This window comes from Mesoplodon densirostris, chromosome 15, assembly GCF_025265405.1.
Source record: "Mesoplodon densirostris isolate mMesDen1 chromosome 15, mMesDen1 primary haplotype, whole genome shotgun sequence".
Classification (NCBI taxonomy): domain Eukaryota; kingdom Metazoa; phylum Chordata; class Mammalia; order Artiodactyla; family Ziphiidae; genus Mesoplodon; species Mesoplodon densirostris.
The window spans coordinates 75,555,305-75,574,769 of NC_082675.1; the positions used below are offsets into that span (position 1 = coordinate 75,555,305).

Consider the following 19,465-nt stretch of genomic DNA (forward strand, 5'->3'; position numbering starts at 1 on the left):
GTAACCTGATGAATAACTGGAGGCTTGGCAAGAGATGATTATCACCCCACATGCGAAACCACAGCGTCTGCCCACCAGATAGAACCCCACGCTTGGAAAGTAGAAAGCTGGGGTTTCTAGAGATCAGACCCCCCTGGGAGAGAAGGACTTCAGAGGGGCTGCTGCCGTCCTGGAAGGGGGGCAGGGCAGGAATGATTTTTAAAATCCTAGTCCTTTTGAAGTCTGAGTTGAAATCAGAAGGGAAGAAGCTGAAGCTGAGAAAAGCAGGAACTCTGAGTGCAGTTGACTCATAGGGGCAGACTTTCAGGCTAGGCTGCCCTCTGACCAAAATTATCTCTCTCCAATCAGTTCCACTGTTTTCACTTATCATGCTGCTTGATAGCTTAAAAATAGAGATTAACATGGAGCATTATCTATTTAAAATGCAGCCCTCTCTGGGAATGGTAATAAGCCACCAGCCACTCACAGGTTGTTGAGAATTAGTTTAATTAAGGGAGTGGGAATTAGAATGGAGAACATTTCGAGAGCAGGTAATCGCTCCAAGCCTTTATTTTACACATGAGGAAACAGTGGTCCAGAGAGAGGAAGCTTCTCATTCAAGAACACAGGTCAATGGCAGGCTGAGGTTTCAGCTACTGCTCTTGGTCGATGGGATCGGACAACTCATGTTCCCCTGGCACAAGTTAAGGCTGATTTATTTAAAATAGTCATCTGTTGAGCATCTTCTCCATGCTAGGTGCAGGAAGAAGAGCGGGAGACACAGAGAACGTGGCCGTCTCCTCACTGAGCTTGTAGTCTAGTTTGGGAGACTGATAACTAAATACAAATACCGCCACCCAGGAAATTAAGCAACTACAGTTTCTGACCTGTTATAAAGAAAGCAAGCAAGGAATGGCTATCAAGAGGGAAAACGATTTCCGATTAGGTGGCAGAGAAGTTCTCAAGGGCATTTCAGGAAGGATCTGGAGGATAAGAAGGATCACCCTCCACAGAGTCTAGGGCAAGTACAAATAAGGGCTAAAGCTTTGAGCAAAGAAAGAGCTGCATGTGATCTGGAAACAGAGAGAGGGCCAAGATGCTTGGATGTTGGACTTCAAAGATCTAGGGTCAAACCACAACCCCACTGTCTACCAGCTTTGTGCCCATACTGTTTAGCCCCAGGATTGAGGTTGTAAGATACAGTGGTTAGACCTGTTGTCTTCATCTTGATGACCACTGAGATGAGACGGCCAATCTCATATTTCACCTGACTTCTATTTTGGATACTTACTGCTGTTTCCTACACTATACGGTGACATTTTCCATTTCTGAGGAATATAAAGTTGTCTTTTACACTCACACTTCTTGGTTCTAGTATTTTAATATTGCCACCTCTTCCTTTCAAGATCCTGACAGGTTTCCCAATCATATATCAGATCTTTATTTCACTGTTCCATTACTTGGTTGGACTGAAAAAGATACCAATTCACCTGGACTCGGATTTTAATATCACATTTGGCTCTGAATATTCATTTCTGCTGCCACTAACACATGCCAGCCTCTCTGGATTTCTTAAACCGCCACTTAGAGATCGAAGGATACCACCTAGTGAATACTGAAAAAGCTTGAATCAAAATTTCTTTTATAGGGGCTTCCCTGGTGGCTCAGTGGTTGAGAATCTGCCTGCTAAAGCAGGGGACACGGGTTCGAGCCCTGGTCTGGGAAGACCCCACATGCCACGGAGCAACTAGGCCCGTGAGCCTCCATCACTGAGTCTGCGCATCTGGAGCCTGTGCTCCGCAACAAGAGAGGCCGCGATAGTGAGAGGCCCGCGCACCGCGATGAAGAGAGGCCCCCATTTGCCACAACTAGAGAAAGCCCTCATACAGAAATGAAGACCCAACACAGCAAAAATAAATAAATAAATAAATAAAAAGCCAAGCATTTGAAGCCCTTTAAAAAAATTTTTTTTTCTTTTATAGTTGTATCATTTCTCTGTGAGTCCCATTAGCATGGCTCCTACCCGCTTCAATATTTATTTATTTATACTTTGAATGGATGTATAACACACAGACAGAAAAGAGTGTGATGCGTTTTCACAAACTGAGCACACCCACACAAAGAGCACCCAGATCAAGAAATGGAAGATTATCAACAACTGAGAAACATTTCCATGACTTTTTAGTCACTAACTCCTCCCAGTGTAATCACTGTCAGGACTTCTACTAGCACAGACCAGTTGTGCCGCCTTGAGAGCTTTTTATAGATGAGAGCACATACTCTGTACGCTTTTTCTTTTGAATTTTTTTTTATATGGCAGGTTCTCATTAGTTATCTGTTTTATACATATTAGTGTATACATGTCAATCCCAATCTCCCAGTTCATCCCACCCAAACCCTGCCCCCCTCGCCTCCTGCTGCTTTCCCCCGTTGGTGTTCATACATTTGTTCTCTACATCTGCTACACTCTGTGCTCTTGTATCTGACTTGCTTCACTCCATATTGTCATAGTGTTCCATGTTTCGTCGTCTGGATGGTTGTAGATCATTTATTCTGGGTACTGTATAGGATTCCACGGTGGGAATAGACAACAATGCACTTATCCTTTTTACAGTTGTCTTTGCATATTCTCTGAGCAATTAATATGAATACACACCCCTCAAACCCCTTTCCACCAACCACTCATTCTCCTTCTAAGAAGCACACAGTTACTGATTTCTTAAACCCCGCCCCTTTTTTTTTATTTCTTGGAACTGCCATGTTTTATCAGTGTTACAATTACAACTTTATAACCACATCCTAAATGATGAACGGCTGGCCTAACAACACCAATCATATATGTCCATTGCTCTACAGTTTATACCACATATATTTTAAAATATACTATCTCACCTATTTAATCTTCTCCCAAACTTATGAAGTAGGTACAGGGTTAGGACTAGCATTTAACAGATGGGCTACCTGGACCCCAGGGAAGTCCTTTGCCTAAGAAGATACGAGGTTTTAAGTGGCAGAGTGGACTTCTGGCTCTCAAACTTGGAATCCTTCCTGCACTCAGGAATTGAAGTTAACATCTCACAGCAGCGATATGAAAACGGACAAAATCTGTATCAGGGCTTCCCTTCCTCCCCTTGGCCACAGCTCTCTAAAGGCCGGGGGCCTGAGCCCAGGCCTCCTTTAGCTCCACCTCCAAGAGTCCTTGGAGCCTGGAAAGGAGACGGCGAGACTCTTGGTTTCCGATCCCACGCTCCTTTCCCGCCAGAATTTTATTTAGTCACATACATTTTGATATTTGCTCTCACATGTTTCCCAAGAGACAGATCAAAAAAAAAAAAAAACAACCAAGTCACCTGACGATGAACCGACCACTCCCCTCGCCGTCACTCCTCAGCCTGCTCTGTGTTTGTTGAGGTCTAAGGCTCAGAAAGTGATTCATTTCCTCTTTTTCTTTTAGTTTCCTTTCTCTGCCTGTTACCTTTTTCCTTTCTCTGCAGAACTCAGCAAAGTCCTGTTTATAATTGACGAACGCCGGGTGGAGTTGGACCTGTCATCCTTATGCTGGAGCAGCTATCTGAGTTTTCCCAGGCGGGGCTTCTGTGTTTGGGGTGAGGCACGTGGGCACTGTAAATGCGGACCTTCAGGGTGGAAAGGCTGGCACTTTCTTGCCCTGCCCTCCTCATTCTGGGAACGCTGGTGGGGGGAGGCAGGCGGAGAAGGACCCAATTGTCCTGAGTCTTCTGGATAGGACGCCCACTGAAGTAGCCCATTTGCCTGTGTTATTCGATTTCTTACTCCTCCCCGCCCCCTCCCCCCAAAAAAAGCCCTGTAAGGGAGGTAGAAGTATTATTCTCCTTTCCCCAAATAGGAAACCTCGGTTCAGAGAAGTGAAGTAACTTGTTTACATATACATATCAAGTAAATAGTGAAGCTGGCAGACAACTCTTTTAAAAAAAGGCATAAGAGAACTTCGAACAAAATTTCCCCATTAACCTGACTTGTGTCTATGTAGTGTAATTCTTTGAGACTTAGTTCATTATGTCGGTCATTAACTGTTGTTGAAGAAGATAAAGCTGATTATTCTAGCATTTCAAGCACCACCCCAAGTTTGACAGATTTTTTTTAAATCCCCTGGGGGTTTTGATGAAGATGAGGATGAAGATTGGCCCTGGGTAACAGAAGCAGCTAAGATAGTTTGGAGAAAAGGTAGCGATGAAGGAGAAGGGGGTAAGTCCTGGCTTTGGGACATGTGCAGCTCTATTTTAAGGGACCCATAAGACAATGCGTGACCTGTGGTACCGATGAGCCAGAGGACGTGGGTACAGACCTGTTTGCATGGACAATGGAGAAATATCTACAAATTCTTCAGCAAAGGAATGACTGTCAAGGAATTGGTGTTTTATAGGCAGACTGAAGGGTGAGGGGGGCCACTGGCAGCGAAGGACAGGCCTCCAGGTAGAAGACTTTTGCAATAAAATCAGAGTGAAATCACACACTCTGTAGGCAGAGGAACTTGAGGAGGAAGGTTAAACCCAAAGGTCCTTTTGAAGAAAGATGTACTAGGATTGATGAGAGCTTGAATACAGGGGATAAAGAAGAGGTGAGACGTCAACTGCTGACGGTGGTTTCCAGTGTTCTGCTCTGGGACGATGGAATACTTATGACTTGGGTTTCTGTAAAGGTGAGCTTGAAAGGACGGATACCTAACTTCCAGGAGTGCCGTGAAACTTTCTCTAAGGCTTTACTCCAGCCTTCTCTGGGCCTTGCCTCATACCTAGGAGATGGGGAGGGAGAGGCATGCTGGAATCAGATCAGTCCCTCCACGCGTTCAGAAAAGAGGGACCTGAGGAAGGGCCAGTGCCGTGATGCTTCTGTCACCTCTGCTGCAGACCCTGGACCACACCCTGGTCCCGCCTCCACCTTTGCTCTTCAGGAGTTCTGTTGTCTACTGACTTTGTCATAGTGTTATTTTACTGACCCAAAGTTTTACATTTCTAAGAAATCAAATGTGTCCTTGGGGGCTTCCCTGGTGGCGCAGTGGTTGAGAGTCCGCCTGCCGATGCAGGGAACGCGGGTTCGTGCCCCGGTCCGGGAGGATCCCACATGCCGCGGAGCGGCTGGGCCCGTGAGCCATGGCCGCCGAGCCTGCGCGTCCGGAGCCTGTGCTCCGCAACGGGAGAGGCCACAACAGTGAGAGGCCCACGTACCACAAAAAAAAAAAACCCAAATGTGTCCTTGGGACTTGGTATTCACAGGTCAATCCAATTCCAAGATTATGGAAATATTCACCCATGATTGCTTCAAGTACTTTTTAATGTGTCCAATATTTATATTTAAACCTGTGAACCCTTTGGAGTTTGTTTTGATGCAGATAATGAGATAGGAATCAGACTTTTTTTTTTCATGGATGTATAGTCAATCACCTTACAGCTGTTTATGGAGTAATCTACCTTGTTTCCACTGAATTGAAATACCAGCTCCATCCTATAATTTATTCTCACCTGTTTTGAGGCCTGTATCTTTAACTCTTTGCTCTGTTCACCTATTGGTCGTCCTACTTTTGTCTTTACATCTGCTTTAGAATATTTTAATAAATGAAAGGGCTAGTTCTCAATCTGGTACATTCCTCAGGAAATCTCCCTGGGACTTTAACTGGCACTGTATCACATTCACAGAGTCACTGGACAGAGTCCTCTCATCCAGGAGTAGTTCTTCGTTCAAGTCCTACAGGACACAACCAGGATTCTCCATTCAGATTTTGCATATGCCTTGGGGAGTGCATTTATAATATATTTTTTTGTATTAGAAATGGGTGGTATTTTTTAAAACATTATATTTTCTATGTAGTTATTGTTGGACTATCAGAAGGCTATTTTAGAATACTGATGTGGTATCTAACCTGAAATATCTTCTGATTTCTAATGGCTCTTCTTTCTCACTCTTTGTCCTGCTAAGACCTCGCTATCTCATTCTCTCTCTCTCTCTCTCTCTCTCTCTCTCACACACACACACACACACACACACACACATTCCCATCTGTCCTCTTCCTCACATGGATAACTCCTCCTGGGCGCTGCCCCCCCTCCACTGTCCTATCTGGGAATAAGAACCAATGAACAAGCGCTCACTCCCTTTTTTCCCTTCGGCTCTGGCACGGTTTTTTTTTTTTTTTTTTTTAACATCTTTATTGGAGTATAATTGCTTTACAATGGTGTGTTAGTTTCTGCTGTATAACAAAGTGAATCAGCTATACATATGCATATATCCCCATATCTTCTCCCTCTTGCATCTCCCTCCCTCCCACCCTCCCTATCCCACCCCTCTAGGTGGTCACAAAGCTCAAGCTGATCTCCCTGTGCTATGAGGCTGCTTCCCACTAGCTATCTATTTTACCTTTGGTAGTATATATAAGTCCATGCCACTCTCTCGCTTCATCTCAGCTTACCCTTCCCCCTCCCCGTGTCCTCAAGTCCATTCTCTACGTCTGCGTCTTTATTCCTGTCCTGCCCCTAGGTTCTTCAGAACCAATCTTTTTTTTCTTTTTAGATTCCATATATATGTGTTAGCATATGGTATTTTTTCTTTTTCTGACTTACTTCACTCTGTATGACAGACTCTAGGTCCATCCACCTCACTACAAATAACTCAATTTCATTTCCTTTTATGGCTGAGTAATATTCCATTGTATATATGTGCCACATCTTCTTTATCCATTCATCTGTCCATGGACACTTAGTGTGGCACGTGGTTTTCCATATTTGATTTGACTCTAGGGGCATCTGGAGACCCCCAAAAGACTTTAGAGCAGAGAAGGAATTCTATCTTTTAAAAATAAAAATCTGACCACTCTGGAGGCAGTGTGGACAATGGATAGAAAGATTTTAAAAAGAGACAAGGGAAAATTAGCATTAAAGAAAGTCAGGCTGGCTGAAGTGAGTATAGATGAAAGAGGGTCAGATATGGAGGGGAAGGCCAGGGAGGAGCCCTGCTGTGGCCCAGGTGCAGGAGGGACTGGCCCAGAATGTGGAGAGCAAGGTAGAGCCTCCAGGGGCATTCAGGATGACTTCACATAGATTGGCCGTGAAAGTGCTATAGAGGGAGGGGCGGAGGGTGGGTCCCGGGTCTCCTGCTTGAACATCTGGAAGGGGTCTCGGGGATGCTGTTGTGCATGGAGACTTCAAATCTGGAGGTTGAGTGGAAGCTCTATGAGTTCACTTTTTTTTTTTTGCGGTACACGGGCCTCTCACCATTGCAGCCTCTCCCGTTGCGGAGCGCAGGCTCCGGACGCGCAGGCTCAGCGGCCATGGCTCATGGGCCCAGCTGCTCCGCGGCACGTGGGATCTTCCCGGACCGGGGCACGAACCCGTGTCCCCTGCATGGGCAGGCGGACTCTCAACCACTGCGCCACCAGGGAAGCCCTATGAGTTCACTTTTGAACCATACAAATTTGAAGTTTCAGAACATGTAAGTGGATGTGGGGAAATCCCACACTGAGGTTTGGAACGTGGGTGGTGCAGGGACGAAATCTCTGAGAATGGGCTGTGAGAATGCTGGAGACTGCGTAGGGGGAGAGGCATGAGTCAGTGCGCTTGCAATGGCCTGCTCCAGGAGGGGAGCAGCAAAGGGGACCCAGGAGGGCCAAGAGAAGCAAGAGGAGCAGTAGAAAGCTTGGGACAGCGTTAATTCCTAAGGGTACTCATTCTAGCCTCTCCCTCTGAGCTTCTAAACTTTTAGATATGGAAGTTTATTGTTTTTTTGTTTTTTGTTTGTTTTTGGCCACACTGCGTGGCTTGCAGGATCTTAGTTCCCTGATCAGGGATCGAACCCAAGCCCCCTGCAGTGGAAGCGTGGAGTTCTAACCACTGGACAGCCAGGGAAGTCCCTGGAGGTTTACTGTTAAAGATAAATACTTTAATAGAAAAACAAAAGGCAGAATTTTAATGCCCAGTGTTTGTGATCTCTTCTGATTATGGTCAAGCTTTCTTATCAACCAATGACTGTGATGAACTAGGTGTAGATTAAGAAGGTTTGGATTACAGGGGCGACTAGTTTACTTATTAGCGCTGTGAATTTAGGCAAACAACTTAACCTCCTTCAGCTTTGGTGTTCTCATCTGCTCTGTGCCTAGCCCCGTGGGTCCAGGCACTGGGGACAGTGGAGAACAAGCCTATAAGGTCTGAGCTCATGTGGAGTTTGACTTCAAAAGGGGAAGTAGATGATAAACAAGTCAGTCAACTAAACACAGTCAATTTCATGGTAGATAGTCCTTTGGAGGGTAGGGACGGGCAATTTGAGACAGGACAGTCAGGGGGTGCTTTCTGAGAATATAGCATTTGTTCTGAGACTTGAGTAGCCAGAAGGATCTAGACAAGGAAAGATCAGGAGAAAGCATTCTAGGCAGAGTCAAGGGCAAGGGCAGAGGCTCAAAAGCAGGAAGCAAACTGAGAGTTTGAGGAAGATGGCCCGGGGAGTCCCAGTCAGAAGCATTGGAGTCCCACTAACGGGAATCCAAGGCTGAGAGTTCTGTATCAGTGACACTCAATCCACTTTGTGGGTGCAGTTAGATTAGATTAGGCGCGAATGAGGGTAATTAAGAATTCAGCCTCCCTCATTTTCCAAGTCTACGCAGCGTGAAATTGTATCCCCTTCCAGAGGAAGCAACTATTGATTATCCACACAGCTGGATAACAATTCTGCTTGCATCCGTAATGCTCAACGCTTCCGGATGCTCAAAACATCTTCTAATTCCCTGTTCCCCTCTTCTTACCAACTGTGTCTTTGTTTTGCCTCTTCTGGATCATGATTACCATGCATTTCAGCGCTGCCTCTGACCCATTCACAGGGTATAAGCTCTGGGTCAGTTGTGTATGTATTATTATTGTTTTTCTCTTTTTTTCCTAAGCCTATTTATCCTGAAGGTGCAGGTTTCTTTTGTCTCCTGACGATAATTAAGAGGTCTTTTTCTTTTTCTTCCCCTACCTAAATTGTTTAAATTGTGAACTACAACACTAAACCGGGAAAGTATACAAAGCACAAATTATTTTCACTTAGCTATTATGTAAAAATATTTTCATGTGTCCCATAACTGCACAATAAATTATAATCCACTTTCAATTATTTGCTACTAATTCATATATATTTAATTTTTTCACTAGAGTGTAAGCTACTTGAGGTCAAATATCACTTCTCAGGTGGCTTTTCATCCTCTCCGTTAGTGTACCAACGTTATCATAGAAGTTTGTTAAAATGTGTATTTCCAGGCTAGGACCCCAGAGATTGTGATTCACTAACCTGAGGTCAGGCAGGTCTGCTTTTAAATAAGCTCATCAATTGATTCAGATTGCACTTGGACAATCATTGCTTTCTAACTCTTACACAAGACTGAATTACCTTCCTAGTAGTTACTCATTGACAACCTAAAAATCATTTTGTTTATCATTAGATATTCTGCGTTCTAATTAGCATAGCATTTACTAATAGTTTCTTCAATGAAATGCTCTAAACTAGTTGGATTTACTTACTTGTTGAAAATCAATAATTCAGATAACAAATGTATAGGTAGTCCTGACCTATTTCCATCATTCTGCTGATGCTTGTTGAACCGTTCCACTGCCTATTTCTTGCAGTTAAAAAAAAGTACAGGGCTTCCCTGGTGGCGCAGTGGTTGGGAGTCTGCCTGCCGATGCAAGGGACACGGGTTCGTGCCCCAGTCCGGGAAGATCCCACATGCCGCGGAGCGGCTGGGCCCGTGAGCCATGACCGCTGAGCCTGCGCGTCCAGAGCCTGTGCTCCGCAACGGGAGAGGCCACAACAGTGAGAGGCCCGCGAACCGCAAAAAAAAAAAAAAAAAAAAAAAAAAAAAAAAGTACAAACATGCTTGATGATCATTATCTGTGAAAATCCCAAAAAAAAAAAAAAAAAAATCCAGAAAAGAATTAGTAAACAGAGGAGAATAAAATAAAGAACAGAAACCTTGGGAAATTAAAAAAGGCTTTTCCTCTGTTTTCCATATTTTTTAATGTGCTTATAAGTTGCACTAATAGAAATTATATTTACTTTCAAGCTCCATCAAAGCATTTCTTGAAATCTTGTTTGGCTTTGTGAGTGGGAAGCCTAGGGTTGGCGGGTGGCTGGGGGGTGAGGTGTCACACCACAATCTTCAACTAAGAATGTGTGGTGGGGTACACACGCTTTCTGTGCCTGACAGATGCTCTAAACCTGTTCCCTCAGACGTCATTTTATTTCTTATCTTATCTATATTGCTTTTGATCTTTATTTCAGGCTGCTTCAAATCCATTGTCAAGTTTACTAAAGTCCTTTTGATTTGTAAATGTGCAAATTGCAAACAGGATGAACAATATGTATATATAGAACTTTTTTTTAAGGCAGTTGATAAAGGGAGATGTCAGGGGTTGAACGGTGTCTCTCTCAAAAAGGTATGCTGAGGTCCTAATCCTCCATTTCCCCCTCGCCCTCCAACCTGTGAATGCGACTCCATTTGGAAATAGGGTCTTTGCAGATGTAAAATGAGGTCATACTAGATTGGGGTGAGCCCTAATCCAATGATTGATGTTTGTATAAGAAGAGGGAAGTTTGGACACTTGACACACAGGGGAGAAGGCCATAAAAAGACGGAGGCAGAGATAGGGCTGATGCATCTAAAAGTCAAAGATTGCCAAGGATTGCTGGCAACCAGCAGTAGTTAGAAGAGGCTAGGATTTCTCCCCTATAGGCTTCAGAGAGAGCACAGCTCTGCGGACACCAAATTTGCTTTCAAACTTCTAGCCTCCAGAACTGTGTGGGAATACATTTCTATTGTTTTAAACCGCTCAATTTGTGGTACTTTGTTATGGCAGCCTTAGGAAACTAACATAGGTGAAAATGTCAATTACACTTACGCTGACAAATATCAAGTCTTGCTCTGATAGAATTTGGTCCTATCCTAGTCAGGAAATATGGGAATTTTAATGAAGACAGGGTTGAAACAGGGACTGTCTTTGCTGACACTACCATCTTGTGTGAGAATGACTGTAATGTATATCTTGATCAGTCACACTGTCCCCGGTCTCAGCTTGGTTAATCTAGTCACGCTGCAGCCAGAGTGAACTTTCTAGAGTTTGATCATATCACCCACGTGCTTAAAACCTTCAGTGGTGCCCCCATTGTCCCCACAATAATGCGCAAACTCCTCAGGTGGCTTCTCCCTCCCCACCCCCCGACTGCTCTTCAGTCTCTGCATGGAACATACTTTTTCCCTTTGGCCTCATTGCTTGGCCAACTCCTGTTTATGCCTTGGGTCTCTGTGGAGATGCCTTTCCTGCTTAATTTCCCTCCCAGGCGGTCCCACAGTCTGCCATAATTTCCCTGACACAGCCCTGATGTACATCTTTTTGCACCTGCCTGTGCACTTACCTGTATCGTCCTCTAGACTTGCTCCTCAAAGTGGTATCTATAGACCAGAAGCATCAGGATCACCGAGTTTAAGATGCAGAATCTCAAGCCCAGCCGCATCTCCACAATCAGATGTGTATTTGAACAAGATACTCAAGTGATTCTTGAGGCACACTGAATTTGCGTGGTACTGGTCTCTTCAAGGTAGGTCCCATGGGGGTAGGAAGTATTGTCTCCCCAGAACCCAGCACAGTGTCTGTCTTAAAATAGAGATTGAAATGATCAATGCATGAGGCTGATTTCATGTTAACAAACATGCTATACAGGAAAAAAACAAGTCCCCTTTTATCAGAATAAACAGACTCAGGCCTACAGCCTATACATTTTGTCAAAGGCTTCCTTTAAACTCCCCCTCATTCATCTCTCATATCCTCATTTCCTACCAAATCTTATTTTCTGCATGAAAGAGATGAATGACTATTCTATTAGTAATCATGTCTACTATTTTGTTTTGTTTTGTTTTTAGTAATTTTTTTAACACTCTAAGTGACAACACAGACGTGGCCAGATTTGCACTGTCATTTTTGAACTTGTCCATGAAAACTAAAACCTGGTAATAGTTTTAAAAATTGTCTTCACCAGTCCTTTTTTAAAAAAAGAAATAACAGGGGATTCTAATGCTTCATGATAAATCATTATTTTGTCATTCTCTGGGTCCAAATAGTTAAGAAAGCCTTTTCACACACAGCTTCTAATTCTCTTAATAGAATATTAGATCTGAAAAAGAGTTTATGGACCATCTCAAATTCAAAATCTTAACAAGTCCTCCATAAATGGCTGATTTGACCCATCTCTGAAGCGCACCTTCTAATCTTCTCTCCTCCCTTTTCCTTCCAGAGAGTTAAATTTGCGATTCCCTAAAAGTCACAACTTGCCTAAGGTTTGCATCAAGTATGGGTCATGTGGCTAACGACCTTTCATAATGATAATGTTAGAGGTCAAGATTGACACACCCTTTGTGGGTAAACATGATATGATTTGTTTTTCTTTCGTTGAATGTATATATTGCATTTCAGGGTGCATGGTTTGATGAGATGTTTACTAATTTATCCAGTCGAGAAGCTAATGGTGTTACTTAAGTATTGTCAGTCAAAATGAGCCTTGAGAATGGTTTTGGGACACCGGGTTCAAGACAACAGCTTTCTAGGCAGAATCTCTGCTGGGCTTCCTGTGACATGTGGTGGTAACTCCTGAATTTTGTCCACTCTTAACCCTATGTGTTTACCATGCTCAAAACTAAGTTGTTTAAATTCAAGAGTACTTTTGTTCCATGCTTACAGCATTGTCTGTATTTCTGCAGGACCAAGCCACAAATACCTGCAGGTTTGTGTTGATTGAGTGATTTAAGGTAAATAAACAAGTTCAAATGCCTACTGGGGCCAGATAATGTAAATGAGAAAAACAAACAGTAGGGAGTGTGGCCAACCAAAGAGATCCGCCCGACGTCTAAGGGCAGCCGCTGCATCCAGGCTTCTAGCCGGCTCCGCACTTTCGGAAAACGAATCTTGGGTTTTGAGCTAATGATTCCCCAAAGAACGCCAGAAATCCCAGCTTTTAATGCAGTCTCTCAATGTTTAAATGTTGGTAACCAATTCAGATTTTCACAAGACCAGTACTGTCAACCAAACCCAAACCTCCCAGGAAGCCACGCAGCTCTCAGCAACCAATGTGCAACCTCTGCATTATATAGCTCGGATGGAAAAAGAACACTCATTTTCTAAGAAACTGTGATTCCTGGGAAGGCCACAGAGGGTAAGAGGTCTTGCTCAGTATGGGCCTCTGCCTGGGTTCAGATCCTGCCACTGCTCTCTGCCTATGTGAGCTTGCGCAGCTCCATCTCCATAAACCTCAGTTTTCACACCTGCAAAGTGGCCACGATTGTAAGAATGTCCGCTTGGTCGGGTTGTTCTGAGGACAGTGAGAAAATGTCCGAGGAAGCCCTCAGCACGAAGCCCTCAGTGTCTGTTGCCTAGCCCGAATGACTCCTTCTCTTTAGAATAATGGAATTATTCAAGGACCAGCCAAACATCGGGCAAATAACTTCATATTCCCAAATACCTCGTTGCTCCCTCCACGAGGGCCTCTGAAAGTTGTCTACATGATGACCTACTATTTTTTTTGTGTTACTAAGCATCTGGAACGAGCAATGAGACCTACCCAAGGAGAATATGCTTTTCTTTCAAAGTCTCAGTCCTCACCCGGGCGGAGAACTGACCACTTCTCCCATCCACTTTCCTTCTCTCTCTCTCTCAGCCACTTTCCTTCTCTCTCCCCCCGCCCCCCTTCCCCAAGTCCAAACAGTGTTTGCTCCCAAGCTGCAGGGTTTCAACTTGCAGTTCACTTCCCAGCAGTTTCAGTTTCAATCTGGTACTTTTCTCCCGTGACTTCCGGCACCATTTCTATTGTTATTAAGTGTTCTCTTCATTTCCCTTCCCTGGAACTTCCCACACTCACTGAGTCTGAAAACTGTCCTGTCCCGAACTCCTTCCGGAGTTTGTTTACGAAAGTCTCTAATTGCCCGTTTATGATAGGGACGAAGCTCCAGGCCTCTCGGTCCCCAACTTTCCCGCTAGGAGAACCTTTCCCCGCTCGCGACTCCTAGACCCCGCCGCGCCTGCAGCTGACCCGTTGGTCAAGAGAGTAGTGTAAGGGCCCGCGTCCCCACCCCGCCGATCGGCGCCGCCGCGGGTCGTCAGCGGGTCCCGGCAGGTCGCGCGGCGCGGGGTTCCCCGCGGGCCTGGTCCGGACGCCCGCTCCCTCCCGGCGCGGCGGCCCGCGGGGGCGGGGACAGGGGCGGGCCCGGCGTCAAGTTTCGCTACGTCACCAGGAAGGCCCCATCATACCGGAGCGCGGGCAGCGGTGGGCGCCCATACCTCAGAGTTTCCTGGAGGCGGTCGGTGTGCAGCCTCCAGCTCCGTCCCGCCCGCCCGCTTCGGCCCGTGCGCCCAGCGCGCAGCCCGAGTCCTGCAGACCCAAGGTGCCAGGGTTGGAGGACTGAGTTCCCGGATTCTGCAGCACAGTTCCCGGCGGCTGCTTACAGAGATGCCTGGAAGGAGGGCTCGTAAGAGCGCTCAGCAGAGCCCGACGCGGGCCCCGGCAGGTAGGGAGCATCTGGGGCTCGCGGAGATCCTGGCCGAGGCGGGGGCCGGGGTCGAGGTCTTGTTCGGGCCAGGGTCAGCCCGTCTGCTCAGGGTCTCAGAGTCGGGCCCGTTCTGCTCCCTTGCACGTGCTTTAGGGAAGCCTCCAGGAAGTTCTTCGGGGGTTTAACCCCGGACCTTGGAGAAGGCGGGGGAGGGAGCCGGGTTTGGGATCGGGATGCAGATGCATTTGAGCGGATGCCAAAAGCCGCTTCTCCTTCGCCCGCCTTCCATCCCCACGTGCCCTGTCCCGGGGCCACGGGGAGAAAAAGTGCAAGTACGGGCTACAGCCACTCGGAGAAAGTAATTGTCACGGCAGGTGGGGCCGGGGCCGAGAGAGGCTCCGGGAGCCTCGGCCTCCCGGCGCTTCCTGAGACAGGCCCGCTTCCTCCGGAGTCCAGGCTCCGGTGAGTGCCCTGCCCTGCTCTCTCTGTTTCACCATCAAAAGCGGTAATGACGCCTGGTACTAGCACAGCTTTCCCACAAAGGACTGTTGGAGGGTTACGGAGGCCCCGCAAGGAACACCGACGTCAGAAGCCTAGACAGTCTTGCTTCTTTGTTAAAAGTATAACATTTTAACAATCCCTAATTAGTTACAGAAATGGGATGGGAGAACAGGAGTTTGTCCGCAATGTTTTTTAATCCATCCATTCCAACGCCCTTCCCCATCACATGTAGCCCCATCGAATAACTTCAGGTCGGTAGCAAAGAAGGCAAGTAAGACTGTGGGCTGGAAATCTGTGTGGTTCATACTGCTGTTACATCAGACGGTATTAGGCCCCTTTTAAACTTAGTGAAATTTTATAGAGCCCATGGGGCGTGCAAAGGAAGTGGTGCATTGACCATGGCGAAATTGGCACCAGGCTGCTCTCTCTAGCTCTTGTTTGGGAGGGAAAAAGCTTTGTCTACCTTTCGTGATGTTCGAGAGAGTTCTGACTGTGTTGCAAAAAACCGCATAACCTTCACGATCCAACTTAGTCCCCATTAACAAGCGACAGCAGAAATGTCCCTCTTAAACTTGATTAGATATTAAGACATGTAAAAAAGTTGAGATATAAGTGACATGTAACACTGTATTAGTTTTAGGTGTATGACGCAATGATTTGGTATATGTATATATTGTGACATGATTACCATAATAAGTTAACATCCATCACCACACATGATTACATTTATAGATGTAACAAAAAGGATTACGGAAACAACTAGGTGCTATTTTCTGCCTTTTTTTGGTTGTTGTTGTTTTTGATGAAAGGTATAATTTTTTCTCTTACAGTTCAGGGCTTCTAAAATGGTAGCCTGAATGATAATTGTTTTTTTTAGGATTGTATGTTAATATATCCCACTCACTGAAAAGAACTTGTTAGGGATTATGAATTTTTTTTTTTTTTTTTTTTAGGAATTGCAAAAATTTAACCCAGCTCTAGTAGAAAGAGAAATTGGCTAAAATGTAGGTTTAAACATCCACTTTAGTATATATTTACAGTTTTCATTTATTTTGAGCCTGAATAGGGTATTTGCAGGGTCTCTTTACGAAATAAATCAGATTTTAATTTGTAGTCGTAATGATTTTTAGTGATCATAATCATGATATTGAAGTGTACCAAAAAGAAGCTGAATTGCTCTTTGAAATATACAAGAAAATTGTAATTATGGATCAGTATAGGCTTGGTGTTAACTTCATTTACTTTAAAAGTTTACTTAGAAATTAGATTATAAGTATTACTTTTCCCTAATATTCAGTTTTTTGCAATACCTTAATCATAAAAAATAGTAAACATGTGAATTAAACATTAGTTTGTTTTGTGCTTCACTCATTTCCACAGAGGCAATGGATTGGTACAGATTGGGAAGAATTTGGTTTAGAGTTAGATGTAAATTTTAAGTTATTTTAGAAAATGTGGACTTAATTTTGGAATAAGATTTTATGAGTCTTTCATGGGAAAATTTCAGAGTTGTTTAAATGAGGATAAGAACACATTTAGATTTACCTATTATGAGGGCATAATCAGAACTATTGCCATTTACACAATAAATTGTACTGGAAAATAACATAAAAGAGTTTAGAATTGGACTTTTATTTCCCTAACCAATCTTACATGGGAAAGAAAAGGATGACATCACCTGAGGCTGGCAAAGACTCACTTTCTCTTTGTGGTGTATGACATAAATGTCTGTATTTTGAAAGTAAGATAACATTTGCCTCATCCAGGATGCTTAAAACAAAAAGATTGCAAAGTAAATGTCTTTATTCTTGCCTTAACTTTTTTTTGTTGTTTAGAGTCACCACGATGTTCGTTTACATCGTGCATGCCTGTGTGCATGTGCGTGCGTGTGTGTGTGTGTGTGTGTGTGTGTGTGAGAAAGTAGCCTTTCTCACATTCAGAAAACAAGTATACATAAAGTTAAGATAATGCTTCATGGGATGAATACTCAACTCGTCCCTGGGATGGACATACTAATTCTTGCTGGTTGCAGTTTGCAACGTTGTCAGTGTAACTTTGATGTTTTGCTTTCCTCTTCAGATCCTGAAGTTGAGTGTGCCATTCAGTTCAGGAGAATTGGAGACAAACTGAATTTCCGGCAGAAACTTCTGAATTTGATATCCAAACTCTTCCGCTCAGGAACCTGACTTTAGAAGCTTTCGAATGAAGAATGAAGAGACTCCTTTCAAACGGAAGATTCCCCAGTAAGTGCAAATTTCATCAATTAGAGGAGAGACTGCCTTGTCATGGAGATGAACAACGTGAAGGAGCTCTCACTTGCTTCCAGATGCCCTCGGACACGAAGATGGATACATCAAAAATGAATTGTTGTTGGAGGTTTTCCAGAAGTCATCGTTTGGGATGTGAGAACATTAAAAAAACACTTTGTTTATTTTAAAACAAGAATGGAAGAGCTTTGAAAAAAGGAAATTAATTATTTATACATTTTGGTTTTGCTTAGAGACTTGTTCTAGTATTTTTGCTAAAGGTTGCTGCCCAGTGTATGAGGAGTTGACAAATGATTAGACTGTGGGCAGGGGCCAAGAAACAGAACATGTTCAATGTTTGTTTCTACTTTTGGATGACAACTCCAGAACAATGTATAATCTTTGGTTTATATATATTCTTAAAAGTAAAATTTTTTTCTGAGAACACTGAATGTCATAGTGAATGTTGATTTCATAGGTCACTACAAAATATAAACTAATTTGATAGTTTCTTTTTACTCAAAATGTATGGTTTCTGTTCAGATGACCTTTTATTAAATGTGTTCCTATGGGCCTTAACTGGGAAATTATATGCTTTGAAAAAATTTGAAGTGTTACTTGGTGCCAGTGGATTCTTGCAGGTTGAATATTAAAAGATAAAGAAGCATGGGGATTTTTGCAAAACTGGCAATAATGAAAAATAAGTGACTTTTTTTTACTGCTGTAACTATAACTTAGTAAAACAAATATTCTAACGTAACTGTTGGTAAGAAAATAAATGTGCTTCTAAAGTTTCTAAAATCTGTAAAATGTCCCTTCTCATACTAGTCAGTGTGCATTGTATAAGAGTGATCTTTTAAGAGAAATTAAGCATGTTTTCATATTTGGGATACATACATATATTTTTAAAGGAACAGATTGCTCATCCAGAATGAAAATCCCATTTATATACATATACATATATTCATCTAAAGATATATATATATATGGCATTAGAGTAATATGTAGTTTTTGAGAAAGGTTTCATGAATTCTATTGTTTTTTTTGGCCAGGTTATCAACAAAGTCCCTAGATATATAAAAAAAGAAATAATACTGTCATGATTGAATTTCAGCAGGAATAATCTTATTTATTTTACCTATTTATAATTAAAATATTTTTTGTTTAGTTTGAATCTATATATTAAAGTTGCATTTGGGGGTTTTGTGACAAGGGTTTCATAACTACTTGAACTCTTACAGTAAGAATGTTTTAATATAGGCTGTAGTCACTTTAGATGAAAAATTACCTCAGCATCTGTTTTTCTTCAGTATTACTTAAGCTGTTAGTTTATTTAGTTGCAAAGACTTTTTGTGGGGGGGTCTGCCTAGTGGCAGGTATTTTGCCTTGTGGATATTTATGGTCTGTAACTGTATTTATACATATATATATACATATAAAATTTGATACTGTAGCTGTAAACTATTAAAAAGTACCACCATTCTTTTCTGTGTGTTTATTTCTTCATCACGTAAGCTACTGAGTGTTCATTATGAAACCAGAATATTTTAATTGACTTCCATCAGCAGTTACCTTCTGACCTAACCATCTCCTTCATTCCAGTTGTGTGGTGCGAGTGGGGGATACAGGGCAATTGGACGTGATTTCTGCTGTCAAGGGACTTATACTTTAATTGGGAAAGGAAGTAGTGAAACATAGGAAATGAATGCCAGGCATAGGTCTTGAGTGCTGCTGCATACCTTAGGTTGATGCCTGGAGAGTGATTTATTTCAAGTAGCCTACAGAGAGTGATCTAATTAGTGGTAGGGCAAGCAGCAAGTATTGCTTCATCTGAAGCTAGTCATGTGCAGAAGTAGGTGTGGTGCAACTGGCCTTCCTGTTTGAGTGAGAACTCAAAAGATACCCCTAATTTGTAGCCTTGATCTAAGATCCACATCACCAACCCGCCCCTGCCCTCTGAGTCTGCTGAAGTCCTGGGATGTAAATTGCCTCCCTTAAATGGTGAGAGAGGGGAAAAGGGAGGAAGGTGAACGGGAGATGACAGCTACAGAACTGGAGCAGGAGGGGAGATTGGCTTCATAAATGGTGGGGTCAATGTGTGATTTGATGTGAGGGTCACAGGCAGAGGAACTTTTGTCCGTGGCCGTGTCCCTAGGCCTCTTTGCATAACCAGAATTGAGCCACTGGTGTTAATTAGTTTTGCCAAAGT

At 43.5% G+C, this 19,465-nt stretch overlaps 1 protein-coding gene across 1 annotated transcript; it reads left to right on the forward strand.

Annotated features, from left to right (window-relative positions):
• The first annotated feature begins 4,188 nt into the window (after positions 1-4,188).
• On the forward strand, positions 4,189-18,730 carry PMAIP1 (phorbol-12-myristate-13-acetate-induced protein 1). The gene is made up of 4 exons (XM_060118374.1): positions 4,189-4,203; positions 13,221-13,344; positions 14,255-14,527; positions 17,090-18,730. Exons 1-4 carry the CDS (start codon positions 4,189-4,191, stop codon positions 17,194-17,196), a joined length of 519 nt encoding a protein of 172 aa, XP_059974357.1. The 3' UTR covers positions 17,197-18,730.
• Positions 18,731-19,465: the final 735 nt, after the last annotated feature.